Source organism: Pseudorasbora parva, chromosome 15 (genome assembly GCF_024679245.1).
Source record: "Pseudorasbora parva isolate DD20220531a chromosome 15, ASM2467924v1, whole genome shotgun sequence".
Taxonomy (NCBI): domain Eukaryota; kingdom Metazoa; phylum Chordata; class Actinopteri; order Cypriniformes; family Gobionidae; genus Pseudorasbora; species Pseudorasbora parva.
Genome location: NC_090186.1, coordinates 4,734,069 through 4,750,844, shown reverse-complemented (window position 1 = coordinate 4,750,844; position 16,776 = coordinate 4,734,069). Strand labels below are relative to the sequence as shown.

At 40.9% G+C, this 16,776-nt stretch overlaps 1 protein-coding gene across 1 annotated transcript in view; it reads right to left on the bottom strand.

The window, feature by feature from the left end:
* mthfd1l (methylenetetrahydrofolate dehydrogenase (NADP+ dependent) 1 like) overlaps positions 1-16,776 on the bottom strand; it is a 57,648-nt gene that overhangs the window by 34,302 nt on the left and 6,570 nt on the right. Inside the window, exons 2-16 of the mRNA XM_067418453.1 lie at positions 14,206-14,290; positions 14,069-14,119; positions 11,915-11,968; positions 11,690-11,814; positions 11,414-11,514; positions 9,547-9,683; positions 8,874-8,985; positions 8,410-8,492; positions 7,804-7,901; positions 7,518-7,691; positions 6,071-6,207; positions 4,442-4,488; positions 3,637-3,744; positions 3,370-3,444; positions 1,448-1,550 (exon numbers count right to left, since the gene is read on the bottom strand). Of these exons, the coding sequence (XP_067274554.1) occupies positions 1,448-1,550; positions 3,370-3,444; positions 3,637-3,744; positions 4,442-4,488; positions 6,071-6,207; positions 7,518-7,691; positions 7,804-7,901; positions 8,410-8,492; positions 8,874-8,985; positions 9,547-9,683; positions 11,414-11,514; positions 11,690-11,814; positions 11,915-11,968; positions 14,069-14,119; positions 14,206-14,290 (1,490 nt within the window). The remainder of the gene's footprint in view (positions 1-1,447; positions 1,551-3,369; positions 3,445-3,636; positions 3,745-4,441; positions 4,489-6,070; positions 6,208-7,517; positions 7,692-7,803; positions 7,902-8,409; positions 8,493-8,873; positions 8,986-9,546; positions 9,684-11,413; positions 11,515-11,689; positions 11,815-11,914; positions 11,969-14,068; positions 14,120-14,205; positions 14,291-16,776) is intronic.

Below are 16,776 nucleotides of genomic sequence, written 5' to 3'. Positions count from 1 at the left end.
GTCTGCTTTCTGGCTGTCTCCCATATTCCTCTTGTGTATCTGGGAGAACACAGTGTACATAAACTACAGCATTTCATCTGAAGATTGATTAATAACATCATTATTCACAGTGAAATCTTCCCATAATGAACACGGGAAGCCCTAATGGTTTCAGCATCACATTTATGAATGTCACAGAGAAAGTTGTAAGGACTGTCAGAACTTCTCAAACACAGACAATTGCGCATTCGCAGCGGGAGAGAGATGTAAAGCTGTTCTTAATCTTCCAGGCCCTTCATCTTAGTGTGCACTTTTGAACCGACAGGGTAAATATCCCATCAGTCATTGCAGCACTATCCTCTGAATGTAGGCTAAAGGCAGCAGATGTTCCCAGGCGGCCACGAGTGAAACGGGAAACACCCCAATCCAGCTGAATCTCATCCCCCAGTGATCTCAGCGATCAGAGGCCACTGCGTCATAACCCATACTCAGAAGGTCTACATTTGGCATCCCTTCCAGGTGCAAAGAGAAGACATGGTACCGCATGTGCTCAAGGGGGACTAGTTCTCAAAAACTGCTCGCAAATGTAATGACATGGCCAGTTTGTAATGGCATTCCACTAGTCGATTGAAAAAGGCGAGTAATAAAGCAGTAATGTAGCCGATGGCCACATTATGCATCATATTTCCTGTACCAGTCTCTAAGGCCCCATTTACACTGCATGGTTCAAGTGACCCAATTCCGATTTTTTCCTCTCATGTGGCACAGATCGGATATGACATGTGAACGTGTAAGCAGGAAAAAAACGCATGGATTCTGACATCCTCAGATCGGATTCAAGCCTCACTCATATGTGGTAATAAATTCGGGTACGTGCATTTGCGTCCGCCATGTAAGCGGTCAAATCGGATATTCCCCAGTAAATGCGAGTCGTACGTCATTGAAAAAGGGACGGAGGCGAATGACATCAACTCAGGTGGACACGATCAAGTGCCAGAGTTGCCAAGTCTGCGGTTTTCCTGCGGAATTGGGCTCCTTTAACACAGTTTTAAGTTGCATTTGGGAGGGTTTTGTTGTGAAAACTTGGCAACCCTGTCAAGGGCTCTCCTCCTTTTCTCTGCTTTACGAGATAAATGTTTTGCTGACCTTTAAAGATGTGTGGAAAAGTGCAGACAGCAAATGATTGTATAATCATTTTGTCAGGGTCCATTGCATATGCCGTTTTACTTCCTTTTCCGGTTAAGAACGTCTTGTGCTAATTCGCCAGTATACAGTTTAAATGCAAATATCGGATACGGGTCGCTTTTAAAAGATGATGTAAGCTGGTCGTCAAAAAAATCAGATAATAGTCACCAACTCGGAATTGTGCATCAAGACCTGCAGTGTAAATGCAGCCAAAATGTTTCTGTGACCCATCAAGGGATTCTCGTGAGAACAGTAAAGCAATCCACATTGCATAAGATCCTACCTCGTTGCCATGTGACCTTCTCAGGGTCAAGGTCAAGACGGACAAACGCGCTGACCTCTTGAGGTGTGAGGTCGCTGGGGTCAGATTTGTTTATTCCAAGACGCTGAAAACAACAGTGAGGAAGACACAGACACAAGTGCACTGATTACTATGACGAAAAAGCTGATCATTCACATTAAACAAATTATTATTTTAACATTTTATTACTACTCAGATGAAGAATTTGGGAGATGTTTCTTAAATGGCCAATAGTGTGGTCATAAATCATTTTAATTAGAATTCTCTCTGAATCGTTGGTCATCTCTCGTAAATTTACCAGCTTTGCTTTTCCAAATGCAAGTCGACCCAATCTTGTCCCTGAGCAAACATAAACAGCTTGTGTTTAGAGGTCTCTCAGCTTATCTGTGTCACAGTCAAAATAACACAAGACTTGACTCGTTTACTTAAAGAAAAAGAGAAAAACACTGAAACTTGTGAACAGCTGAGATTTGCTGTGAATTATTGCCTCATAGGAAAGAATGGTTTGGCAGCAGCTGGATGAGGACCCCTGTTGGTTACCAGATGTACTGCATCCAAATCTTCTGGATAAGAACTGTTTTTTGGAGGGTTTTTTTAACCTGATATGTTTTGCTTGGCATAACTAGAAAAAAATAAGTCCATTATAAAAATGTTCACAGGTTTTATTCATTACATGACTTTTCCAGGTCTTAAAATTCTACATTTAAAATTAAACTGCCTAATTTATCCAGGTTTTTCAAGGACTACAAGAAAGCCTGATTCCTCAATGAATATGAAAAAATTGTTGAGGGGGTGAACGAAGATGAGAAAAAATTGACATTTTTGCAGTTTTTATTTAGAGTGCCTCTATTATGGTTTTTCTAATCTTCCCTTTCCTGCAGTGTGTAATATCGCTGTTTGTGAATGTAAACGATCTGCAAATTTGTGAAGTCGAAAGTGCACGACAAATAAAGTTATCATCTCCTGAAAGAAAGATTAGACTCTGAACCGCATAAACAAGTCTTTTGAATCTCGCTGCGTTACGGCTCTACATCACTAGATAAGACATCTGCATAATGTCCAACTTTGTTGTACGTCGTCCGCCTGTGAACAACTTGACCCTCAAACGTCATTTTACTGACGACTGCTCCTCAAATCTCACTAAACTCTTGTTCTTGAGAGACGGGTCAGTACTCAGTTTATCTGGACCAGCTCCTCAGAATCACAACCTGTAAATATGAATAATTATTGATGTGTATTTTTTCTACCGGGTGTTCAAAATGCGTAGTTTTGTGTTTTATATTGTGTAAGTTTCCGGCTAACTCGCGTTATTACAGTCTTACTCAAATACTTCTGCTCATCAGCTGTGGGCCACTATTACCTCAAACTGAGTCTATTAATGCAGATTGTCTGTCGTTCTTACTACTGTGAGGAAAGAGAAAGGATGGAGTGAGATTTGTTTTCCATCAGTCATTGACGTCAGTGCTGGGCTCACGTATGCGCTGTTATTGAATCAGTTCCCGCATGTGAACCAATAAATGAGAAATACACACATGGGTTTGTTGATGGACACACACTTGTTAATGCTGATGGTGAGGAATTACAGCTCAACATCCCATAATGAACCTCAAAATGAGTAGCGAATCACTGAGAAACTCCTGCTCAAGTCGTCCTTGTGATGGAGGTTCAAGTTGAATAACTAGTTAATGTTTCATCATCGGACTCGCGCTCGGATTGATGTGGTAAAATCGACGTCATCATTACTGTCTTTACAGTGTGTACAAATCCCCTTGGAGGTTTCCTAAAGCTCCCATTTCACTAATTGAAATCCACTGCTCTAGTGACTTCTGTGTTAAATGTTGAGGGTGTTTTGAAGCAATACAAGTAAAAAAATCCAGTGGCACAAAGATCTCGTTCAGACTCACCTGTAGGCGAGTCAGCTGTATAGGAGAGAAACGTCTCACACTATTAACAGACGGCACTAGTCTGCTGTACAGCGCCTAGAAGACAAAGAACAACAACTAATAGCTAAAGGAAGAAATAAACATGCAGCTATAGACCTGTATAGAACCAGAAACAAATCTCCTTTAATTACAATGCTATTGATTAACTAACTATTGATCCGCCACAATATTAAATCCCAGGGATACAGTCCTGTGTAAAATAAATACATTATGATTGCAGTTGTTTACCTTGTCTGATTGGGTGGCTTCATGGAGAATGCGGGCATCAATCGCTGCCGCCACTAGATTATTGGCTGCTGTAATGGCGTGGATGTCTCCTGTGAGGTGGAGATTAAACTGAGAGAAAAAGAAAAAGTGAGAGAGAGGAAGCTGTCCTCACTGAAGCTACTGATAAATTCAGGATCTGCTCTCTCACACAAGACACATTTAGTATTGCTCAAAAGCCTGAGATCAAATTGAAAATCTAGAATGTAAAAGTCAAACTATTTTGAAGAATTAAAGTCATTAGAGTCATTAAAAGCAAAGAAGGAATTTTGGTCACACTTTAGATTGGGGTCCAATTCTCACTATTAACTACACATTTTGCCTCAATACACTCCTAATTTACTGCTTATTAATAGTTAGTGCGGTAGATGTTAAGTTTATGTATTGGGTTTGATTAAGGGATGTAGAATATGATCATGCAGAATAAGGCACTAATATCTGCTTTACAAGTACTAATAAACAGACAATATCCTAGTCATGCTAATAAGACAATAGTTAATAGTCAGAATTGAACCCTTACCGAAATGTTTAATTATGTTATTTTCCAATTAAACTGAATGAAATTGCTGATATTAACTGGTAATAAAAGAAATTAAATTATAAAAGCACAAAACAAAAGAGTTTTCACTAGTGGACTTTTGGACTATGCCCTTTCTTTTACTTGGTCTTGGTGTCTGTGTGTGAGTTCTTCAAGGGCTTTCATCAGTTGTGGCATACTAAGGGAAAGGGCTTTGTGATAGCGGGAGACAGGATGTCTGTAGTCACTCACCTCCTCCATAGGAATGACCTGTGCGTATCCCCCACCCGCCGCTCCTCCTGTAGGGAGACAAAATAATGAAGCAGACTGACAAACACACAGCAATGAAAACACAAGACAATACGCCTGAGATAGCAGACATTAGATCTGATCCAAGACCTAGCCAGCAGCCTTGCTGTGTAATGCCTAATAAGTGACTGATTAAAAAAAAAAAAAATCCTTTTGATCTTTCTTTAAAAAAAACCCCATAAAAGTCTAACCTTTCACTGAAGTAAAACCATTGAAAGTGTGTGTGGGGGGGGGGACTCACATTATGAAAAAAAAAATTCTCCATTGCATGTTGGCAAACATAGAACATTCTAATGAATAACCAAGTAACTAATATCTCTCAAGAATATTCCCATTCATATTTACATTTTTAGCACACCAGGGTGACTAGGAGCATGAAATTGTCCAGCCATGACTTCCTGTTCCACAGCAGGAAAACAGCTAAAGCATTGAAAATCCCCATTTCCAGCATCAGGGCAATAATTGAGAAGTTCAATCAACTAAAGATGTTCTGAATCTGCCTGGAAGAGGACGAGTGTCTATATTGTCCTAACGCACGAGAGGAGGAGAGTTTGAGTGGACAAAGACTCTCCGAGATCACAGCTGGAGAAGTGCAGAGATTAGTTGAGTCTCGGGCTCAGAAAGAATAAAAAATCGATCAAACAACGCCAACATCACCACATGTTGTTTGGGAGGGTTTGAAGAAAAATCCTCCTCGCTCATCCTGAAACAAACTCCAGCATATTCAGTTCAGACAAGACTGGAGCTTCAGACGGACCTGGTTCTGTGGTCAGATCAAACTAAAAAAAGAGCTTTTGGCACAAACACACCAGATGGCTTTGGTGCAAACAGGGATCAAAAGTCCCCCATGGCCACGGTTAAACACACCGCTGGATCTTTAATGTTGTGGGTCTGTTTTTTTGCTGGAGGTCCTGGACATCTTGTTTAGATTCATGGTATCATGGATTCTAGCAAATACCAACAGATCAAAAAATCAAAACCTGACGTTTCTGCTAGAAATCTGATAATGGGCCGTGGTTGGATCTTCCATCAGGACAATGATCCAAAACAAACATCAAAATCAACACAAAAATGTGTGACTGAGCACAAAATGAAGCTTCTGCCATGGCTGTCCCAGTTCCTGAGCTGAACCCAATAGGAAATGAGTGATGAGCTGAAGAGAAGAGCTGGAATCTGAAGGATCTGGAGAGATTCTGGATGAAGGAATGGGCTCTGATCTCCAAACTCATCAGGCCTTACAGAAGAAGACTCAGAGCTGTGATCTTGGGGAACGGATGGAGCAACAATTGTGGCCAACGTGAACTAGAGAAAAGCATTTATTTCATAATGTGAGTTTCCCCCACTTTCAAGTGTTTTATTTCAATGAAAGGGTTAAATTTTGTGAATGTTTTTTTAAATTAAAGATCAAAAGGATAAACAATGCAACATTATGCACATTAAAATCCAGGCATCTTGCTTAATTCTGAAGTCAACATTTTGGAACAACCTTTAGGAAGTGCATCTATGATTCCTTAAAATGCTGTTATTGTAATCCATACATTACAATAAAGCAAAAGGCAAACAAAAACACACCTTTGACTCCAAACGTTGGGCCCTGTGAAGGCTGTCGCAGACAAGCAAAGGAGTTGAGCTTGAGATGAGCGGAGAGGGCCTGGGTCAGACCTATGGTCACTGTACTCTTCCCCTCACCCAGAGGAGTTGGAGTGATACTGAAAAACACAGAACGAAAACATCATCAACACATTCAATGAGAGAAGGCTGTGACTCTACATCTATTCATCCTCATCCCTTCCTCTCTTTTCTTTTTCCCTCTGATCTCACTATATTAGACTGCCAGTAAACCCTCTCCCCATCAGCATCCTCCCTCCGTCTCTCTTTCTTTCTCTCTCTGCTTTTTTGGCAGTGCAGTAAAGGCATGCCAGTGGTTGACAGTAATTGAGTAGGCCGGGTGGGGAGGGCAGTGCTGCTTCACAGCATCTGTAGGCAGAACAAAGAGCGGGACTTAAAGAAGGAGAGTTAGGAGAGAGGGAAGGGGCCGCTGATAAAGCCAGGGGTCTGTGCATTCCCCACACACATAAAAGAGACCCTGGGCCCCTGATCGGAGCTGACCGAGCCACGCTTCACACACACGGATGAAAGGGAGGCTCCTGGTGGGCTTGAGAGCCAGCGGTAGATAAGATCCCCGGGCCACCAATCATTCTCTCGAGGAATGTAGAGGCAGAGTACAAACGTGCACACGGACTTGAGTGTGAAAACACACAAACATTGACCTGAACATTTTCTGAAACGCTTTTCACCTCTGAAAGTATTATTTCTTATGTATAAATGATGGTCATGAATCCATCTTCCATTAAAGGGGTGGTTCTGTGTTTTTTTTCTAGGCTTGGTTGTGTTTATGGGGCGCAGTATAACATGTCTTAATACTTCTTCTTTTTTTTTAACGCCGTGTTTTTCATATATTCTCCCTTTATTCCACACCGCTGTCTCCACTGTCCTTTGAACGGCTCGTTTGCTTCCTGCTTCTATGAAGCCCATCCCTCCGAAAAACGCGATGGTCTTAGATTGGTCAGATGGCCAAATGTAGTTTCCTGTATTTTTATTGGCTGAAGTGCCAAGCACAGGTTGCCGGAAACGCAACGCCCCTTCCCATTACGGGCAGAAGTCACATCTGCGGAGACTAGCACGGGTTTATGATGTCACCAACCCAGGAAGAAGCTCGTTGTAGTCCAAACCGGACGTTTTTGTAGGCAATAAACTGCCGTAACTTTAAAAGACAATATCTCCGTTTGCATTGCACTTTCAGCGCTGTAACTTTGCAGATACTGTTTATGCTCAAGCAGCGACATTACACACTAACTAAAGTTAAAAAAGTGAAATCGCATGCAACAAATTCAACAAATTAAGTCACAGTTTTCTGAACTTTATGGTTCACTAAAGTTGTATCATTATCGAAACACTTAAGGTAAGTATTGTGACATGCATTAAAAGTCAATGACAGAAGTAAAAACTGATGTCGCACCCTGCCACCAGGACATATTTGCCATCAGGCTGATGTTGGAGGCGGTCAAGGAGGGACAAACGGACTTTGGCTTTGGTGTTCCCGTAGGCTTCCAGCTCCTCCGGAAGCAGCCCAATCTCCTGAGCGAGCTGGGATATGGGCTTGGGAGTCTGTGCCCTGGAGATTTCTATATCACTGAGGGTTACAGAAAGAGAAAGGAGGAGAGATAAGTTCTGTGCACAAATGCACGAGCAAAAGTCAGAGTGATGCATATTTTGTAGAAACCAAGAGGTAAGGCTGCTTGTACCTAGGCACAGGTGACAGTGGTTGAAGTCTCAGTGGGCGGAGCCTCCAGGACTGGTACTCCTGATCTTGTAACCATCTCCTGCTGCTCCTCACTACATGCTGACAGATCACAATAACACAGCTACAAACAACTTCATTTATTGCATTGTTATATACCGGTACACACACACACACACACACACACGAGCAGAAGAAGCGGAAGCGCTCGTCTGACAGAATAAAAGCTCCTCCGATCTCGAGGCATGTCGCGCTCGTCTCTCATTAGCAATCGCTCCAGCATCTCGTTCCGCTCCACCCTGCTTCATATTACAGTAAGTTAACACTAATTAATCTGCAATACATCCGCTCATCCATGAATATGAGTCCTGTTGGATTATTTTCCACTGTTCGGCTCTAGAGGTGAAGACTACAGCTCCCATGATTCCACAAAATCAAGGCGTCATCAAGCTACGCATTTGTTTTAAATAAGCAACCTCTAGTGGTGAAAATTACATTTTGTGCCTTTAATCCTTAAATTGATCACATGTTCTGAATATTTGATAAAGTTTAATTTAGCCTGTTTAAAGACATTAATAGAAACAAGAAACCACAACAGAAGGCCTCTGACCTGCATTCGAAGCGCAGCACTTAGAGGCCCGACTCCTGCATCAGATTTAGCTTCAATCCTGGGCTCCCAACTATCAGGGTGCTCTAGGAAATAAGATCATATGAATGAAACATTGGCCCAGACTGAGCATCTGAGGAAATACAATTAGCGGTGTCTTATTATGTTCCCACACTAATGGAATCTCTGTGGGTTATGGAGGAAATAGCATGGGCCTCTATATCCATTACGGTCTCTTAAAGAGATGGCAGGTAATGAAAGGTGAAGAAAACCACATGCCTGACTTCATTAATTCTGGAGAAATCACATTCTTGTCTTTCACATCCAGTGTAGCACAATTAAAATAGCTCCTTCAATTCTCAGATGACACTTTGCAAACAAAGAAGTGCCCTGAATGTTTAACATATACCAGCTATGTGAAAAAAAAAATCTGTCAAGCATCACTGCTTTATTTTGAAGAAATATACCTTCCATTAGGGCTGAGCCCAGGTTGATGACCACCACCCCTGGTCTTAACCAGGTGGGTGGGAGACTCTTGTGGCCCGTCTCTAACAATACCACCACATCCGAATCCATGATCTGAAACAAAGAGAGAAATAAAGAAACTGTCAAAGACCCATTAGTGCACGCCTCACAGGGTTTATCTAGGTCAAGGTTAACTGTTTACGGTGCAGTGCACATTAATAAACATGGCTGTAAATATGCCAGAGTTAGACAAAAGGCTATTTTTACATCTGTTGACCCTAGACATACATGTTAAAAATTCACTCTAAAAACAAAGCATCTTATATTAACACACACACACACACACACACACACACACACACACACACACACACACACACACACACACACACACACACACACACACACACACACACACACACAAGAGAAACAAAACAGGCTATGTATATAACTTAAACATAACACAAACATCTACATATTAGATCAGCTTATCCCAACCTAGCAAATTATATTTTTTTAGTATTGAGTAATGATGAAAATGAACTGATTTCCATCCTGTCTAGATGTCCGTCCTGAAATAAAGCAGCACTGCCCCCTGCTGGTACAAACAGCAAACTATGCATTGAAAATGACATGGAAAGAAATAATCTCCCAGTGATCTCTCAGCTGATTTACCCGTTTCTGCAGGTGCTTTGAGCTCCACTGGCAGGTCTGCACAATCATGCCATTGTTTTGCAGCAGGAACTGAAGAGCCACCTTCAGGGGGCCCGTTACACCCACCAGCACTGCCATCTTGCCAACCAATGGGGCGTCTAAATGCAAGAAACAAAAGGGGCAATGTTGTATATTTAAACAGTTATAAACTCACCTTAAAGGTCACCTCAGGTATTATGTTACAATAAAAAAACACACAAAAAAACAACTACCATTCAAAAGTCAGGGGACAGAAAATCCCCCCCCCCCCCCCCCCCCACACACACAAGTCACCTTTAAAGGTGCACTATGGAGCTTTCCGTCCACTAGAGGGCGCCTATTCAAAACAAATCGTGGTTTGATGACGCATTGTGTGAGAGCAGCATCTTGGGAGATGTGCTCTTCTCATCACAGCCTGTGGAAAATAGGACTCGGGCAGAAATCACGTTCATGCATGCGGTTATTAACATTACTGTAGTCTAAAGCAGAGCAGGGCCGAGTGTTATGGACCTGAGCACAGCTGCTGGAGCGATTGTTAAACAAATACCCGCCTCGCAAATACCGGGACTTTTATTATGAAGGGACGGGAGACATTCGCCGGGCGCCTGCACAGATCCGCTCTTCCGGTTATGATTTTGAGGTAATGTAGGTCTGTTTATCATATTAGATACATTTAAGTGTGGTCAAAACGATGTTATGACTTTACTCCGTGCGTTAACTTGTTCACACTGCTAAGAGTAAAGCGCTCCTGTCAAATAAAAGCCGAAACCGAGGGTAACGCAGATATGACGCAATTGACAGGCGACTCTCTCAAATGCAATGCTGCAACGTCCCTGTCCTTAGTTAAAATAGCAATTTTCTCACAATTTACAAATAGTTGGAAACTTCTGGGATATTGTAGGTACTCAACTGAACAAAATATATAACACCGGCCTAGTGGTTTTTGGATATTTTACTGCAAAAATACTACATAGTTCACCTTTAATGCTTTGCCATGATGCTTTAAAGGGTTAGTTCACATAAAAATGAAAATGCTGTCATTAATTCCTCACCCTCATGTCGTTCCAAACCCGTAAGACCTTTGTTCATCTTCAGAACACAAATGAAGATACTTTTGATGAAATCCGAAAGCTTTATGGCCCCACAAAAACAGCTATTTAATTACCACTGTCAAGGCCCAGAAAGGAAGTAAAGACATCGTTAAAATAGTCCATGTGGCTCAACCTTAATGTTATGAAGATCACAGGCGAGTTATTTCTGCGGCTGACCTTATTGCATACGCATTTGTAGGAGTTTCCCTTTCAGATGCTAAATTTATGGGAGGGAAGTATTTAAATTAGTAACGCAATTTTCTGTTATTTGATATTATACACCGGCCAAAATTTATTTTGTGCGCCTTTTCCACTCCCATCCACAATCTTATGGAATTGCACTCTCACGCTAATTTTTTGTTAGTAAATCTGGTCCTTTGTGCGCAAAATTCTAATAAAAAATAACTATTCAACAAATTCTTCTTGCCTGTGCTTGTCTCCTATGCGGTTTACGTTGTAAACACAGTGCAGCACTTCCGGGTTTCATCAAAAATATCTTAATTTGTGTTCTGAAGATGAAAGGTCTTATGGATTTGGAACGACATGAGGGTGAGAAAATAATGACAGAAATTAAATTTTTGGGTGAATTAACCCTTTAAGACATTTTACCAAACACATACTTTTGAATAGTAGTGTACATGCATCTTCGTTTAATTTACTTTAATAGGCACTTCATTCAGTAGAATTAGCATTAAGTGTCTGTGAGACATTTTGGACATTTTGAATATCTACGTAATAAAAAAACAAGCATAACACACCATGTCTGGCAAGTATCTCCAGCACAGCTCCAGCTACAGGTGAGGCGAAGCCGTCTCTCTGGTCCCGCAACACAACACGGCCAACATTAAGATCAGTGATCCTGCAAACACACATACACAGGAGTGTCTTTGTGTGCAAAACATACAGTCTACCACAAATAATTTTTTTACTCAATACCCTGCAAAATACAGTATCATAGTAGATCAAGTATATTTACTGCGAGTAAGCTGTCAAATGACCCACCATTGGAGTCTGTAGTTTAAACTGTAGCTTACCCATCCACATCCTTCTGCGGCTTGATGGCGTTACAGACGCTTCTGGAGAGGAAGGACTGAGAAAGGTGCAGAAAAATGCCATGAACACGAGAATCCTCGTTTAACCGCAAGATCTCCTCGATCACCTGTAGAACAGAGGCAGAAATTCAGGAGACAGAACTGCACCAGACCTGTATTTATTTACGAAAGCTTTTTATTGCATTTTAGATTCGCAATATTACTGACCTCGTCCTCAGTGCACTGCTGTGGCAGACAAATCTGCATAACGTTTAGGCCGATCTGTGTGGACAATCAAGGTGGTACATAATAATATCTGCAGAAGCTATCGGTCTCTAGAAAAACATCACACACACACACACACCTCTGCTGTGCTATCTTTCTTGGGACTCTCCATAGACGTAATAGTTTTTTTACTGTACAAACCGTATATTTATCCCCTTACAGTAACTCTACCCCTCACACAAAACTTTCTGCATTTTCAAAATAACTCATTATGTATGATTTATAAGCTTTTGAACCCAAGGAAACCTCAATTTATGAGTCCCCATGAGTCTGTGTGCATTCAGGTTGAAGTCCCCACCAGGATAGAAAATCATGTCCCCCCACGCACGCACACACACACGCACACACACACAGTTTATGGGGACTCACCATAGGCGTAATGGTTTTTATACTGTATAAACAGTATATTATATTCCCCTACACTAAACCTATCCATCACAGAAAACGTTTTTTAAAGTAACTTGTTTTATGAAGACACGGGAACTGCCCTCATAAACCATATATACAAAAACACACACACACACACACACACACACACACACACACACACACACACACACACACACACACAGGGTGCAATAACAGCATCAACCAGCAGAAGGCAGCTTTGTGCTGTTATTACACCATCCATATACATCCTTGGTTTTCTGTATCAGGGCATAATAAAAAAAATATCTAGTCTTTGGCAGGTCTTAAAATTTAGAAAAATATAACCTCAGAAAAAACAACACCACATGACATTATTTAACACTGTGTCATTATTTAGTAAAAAACTAGGCCAAAATGAAAAAGCCATGTGTGACAAACTAAGTACACCCTAACGGTTAACATAGGAATTAAGAGAGTACGTATCAGTCAGACGCTGATAATCAAATGTCTTTCATTAACTGATCACCAGCACCTCTATAAAAGCTGAAATTTTGTTGTTCTGGAGCATTCAGGTGTGTGTATTAACACAATGCCAAGGAGGAAAGACATCAGCAATGATCTCAGAGAAGTAATTGTTGTTGCTGCCATCAATCTGGTAAAAGTTACCGTCCATTATTCTACAGCGAGGAAGATTATTCACAGGCGGAAGATATTCAAAACAGACACCAATCTTCCCATGAGTGGACGTCCCAACAAATTCACCCCAAGAACAGACCATGCAATGTTTAGAGAAATCACAAAACTCCCAAGAACTACACCTCAGACTCTTCAGGCCTCAGTTAACATGTTTAAGTTAGATGATTTTGGGCTTGTTTTGCAGCCACAGGACCTGGGCTCCTCAGTCATTGAGTCGACCACGAACTCCTCTGTATGCCAAAGTATTCTAGAGTCAGATGTAAGTCGATCTGTCTAACAGCAAAAGCTTGGCCAATATTGGGACAATGATCCCAAGCAAACTAGCAAATCTATAACAGAAAGGCTGAAAAAGAAAATAATCAAGGTGTTGCAATGGCCTAGTCAAAGTCCGGACCTCAACCCAACTGAAAGGCCTCAAAGAAATAAAGCAAAGAAGAACGGGCCACAATTCCTCCAGAACGATGTGAGAGATAAAGTCTCGATTACAGAAAACGATTCCTTCAACTTTTAGCTGCCAAAAGTGGCTCTACTTTTGATCAAGGGTGTCCTTAGTTTGTCACCCATGACTTTTCCATTTTGGCTTTCTTTTTGCTAAATAATGACACCCATACTGAAAACCATGGAATTCAATAGGGTGTTCTTTCTTTTTTTACATGACTTTATTTGTGTGTGTGTGTGTGTCTGTGTGTGTGTGTGTGTGTGTGTGTGTGTGTGTGTGTGTGTGTGTGTGTGTGTTTTTGTGACATATCAGGACACAAATGTGTATAATGACATGGGTATGACAGGTATTGCAGGAGAGCGTGACTTATGAGGACATTACACCATGTCCCCATTTTTCAAAAGGCTTATAAATCATACCGGAAGAGTTTTTTGGAGAAAGTAAAAAGGCAGAATGTTCCCTGTGATGGGTAGGTTTAGTGCGTGTATCATCTAAACCTTGGTCCCTTCAATAAATCACTTTTCAAAAAGCATGTCGGTATTTGTGCATGGAAAACAGTGATGATGAACAGACGAGAAGACAAACAGTTCTACCTTTCTAGCCATCTTCTTATTCACCTCCAGCAAACTGTCATCTTCACCGGCCTATCAGAAGTAAAAACATACCAGTTTTCAGCGTCTGCCATTGATTCACATACCAACAGATACACACGCATGCTCTCTAGTCACACCTGTATGATTGCAAGTGTAGGTTTGAGGTCTGGGTTGGTTTCTCGAATCGCTTCCAGCTCCTCTCTGCTCCTCTGTACAATGTCACTGTAAATGACATGGAAACAAAGAATATATTTAGACATTCAATTCAAAGTGCTCTCTATGGATGCTCCGATATGAAAATATTGGTCCATATACGATAACCGATAATTCTTTATATTTCAAAAGCTGATAACCGATACATTGGCTGACAAACCTAAATCCAATTTTTTATAGAACCTGATTACAAAAACAAGTCTCTTTAAAAGCCACCATGATCCAAGCACACAATTATAATGTTCTTATAATTTTATGTAGCCTATTTTCATTTTTTGAAGTGATTCCAATCATATTTCAAGCAATTTAAAACAATCATGTGAACAGTGCACATCTGAAGTGTCTCAGCTGAAGGAAATAATACATTATCTATCCGTTTTAAAGGTGCCCTAGAATGAAACAATATGTTAAATTGTTCTCTGATATCTACACAGAGGGTAGGTGGCTTATTTAAGGGCTAAAATTGTCCAGATACAGTTTTACAGGTCCATTTACAACCCTAGAAATTGTCCCTAGGATGTAATGCTCTGTTTTTGCCTTAGTTGGAAGGTTCATGAATATTAATGTTGAGCTCTGCTCTGATTGGCTTATTTCAGCAGCTCATGGCACACAGCTGTTCAGCAAAGTGGCTCGTGAGTCCTGACCATCCTGACAGAACACAGACCGACTAAATGAAACTTTAAGCAAAACATCTGAAATGGAGATTGATAAAATGCAGCTTACTTTTTTATTTGGTGTTTTCAGATCATCTGCGCGCGAGAAAGAGCTCGCGTTTATGCGGTTGCCAGATTTCAGTAATTAAATTCCCTTAACAGAGCTTTTCTGTGAAAAGAAACCCGTATACACTCCTGTTTTTACCTAAACATGTCCAATCTTACAACCATATGCACACGAGCTCTCTCTCGCGCACGGACGATCTGAAAACACCAATAAACAAGTAAGCTGCTTTTATCAATCTCCATTTGAGATGTTCTGCTTAAAGTGTCATTCAATCTACATTTTAGACTTGTCTTTTCGATATTGCAAGGTTATATAACGTTAGTCACAATGTAGGCTAACGTTACGCAGTGACTGTGATGTAGCCTAATCTGAAATACAAATAGGCAAAAACATCATAGGAAACACCATACTTCAGTTCTCAAAAATATAAATATATAACTTATATTTTTACAAAATGAATGGCCTTGTTAAATGACTATCGTTTTAACTTATGTGGTGGAAAATGTGACGTTTGCTAGAAGGATCGAGTGAACGATCTGTAAGCAAAGTATCTACGGTTGTATTTTGTAATACAAAGAAATATTACCCTTTGCCTTTAGACACACTATTTAGTTTTGTATGGTACTTGGTGTTTCCTATTGTTACTGTACTAGCATCTTGCGTTATCTAGACAATGCGGTCTCTCTAAGAAACTTTCAATTTAATCAGAAATTGTTTAAACAGTCAATAAGTGGATAAATCACTACTTACTGCTTGCAGGAATATAGTTGCCACTTTCTTCAGTTTAAGACACTGTCGCTGAGCGAAGCTTGCTTGAAATGGGCCGAACTAACGAATGATCTTGAATTCAATTGTTTTGGTATCGGATTATAAACATCAACCATGACTGTTGACATTTTTTATCTGTGGGAAGGATATGTAAAGTCCTCAGGTCTCCTGAACAGCCTGAACATGAAGTGTGTCCATGCGAGCAGCTTGTTTTGATGATTCGCTCCATTTCCGCCTGACAATGAACATGTTTGGACAGATGCAAATGTTGGGGGCGTGCATATAAATGATCCCCCAATGCTTGCGTCACGGTTGGGTTTATGTTGAGAAGCACTTTTTTTTCCGTGGAGTTTTGGATTCACGAGATTTACAGTATGTGATGTCCATGTACTGAACTCTTATTATTTCACCATGGCAAGGTTAAAGGGGGGGTGAAATGCTGTTTCATGCATACTGATCTTTTTACACTGTTAAAGACTTGGAATCCCATACTAAACATAGACAAAGTTTCAAAAGTTAAGGTGGGCGTTTGATGGGAGTATTTCTTTGTCAAAAATACTACTTCCGGTTAGTCATAAGGTTCGGCAATTTTTTTTCGATCATAGGTCCACTTGACGTTAAAGTTTCGGAATTTCCTTGTATGGGCCTTACGGATAATTCTACCGGAAGAGCGTGAGAGAGAGAGAGGGAGAGTTCGAAAGCAACAGGCTACGCCCATCAAAGCGCTGGCTTGTAGGATGCGCTGCACAGGTGATGTGACTTCAAGAAATTAACAATGTCACCAAAAAAGTGCGTTTTTGGTTGCCAGACCAAGACAGTCCTGTACAGATTGCCAAAAAACCCCGCGTTAAGGCAACAGTGGATGTAATTTGCTCTTCCGGATCAGCAACTGAGTTGCGCGAATGTTTATATCTGTTCGCTGCATTTCGGTGCCGACTGTTTCATAAACAAGGCCCAGCTCGACGCCGGATTTTCCGATCGCCTAATGCTGAAGGATGGAGCAGTCC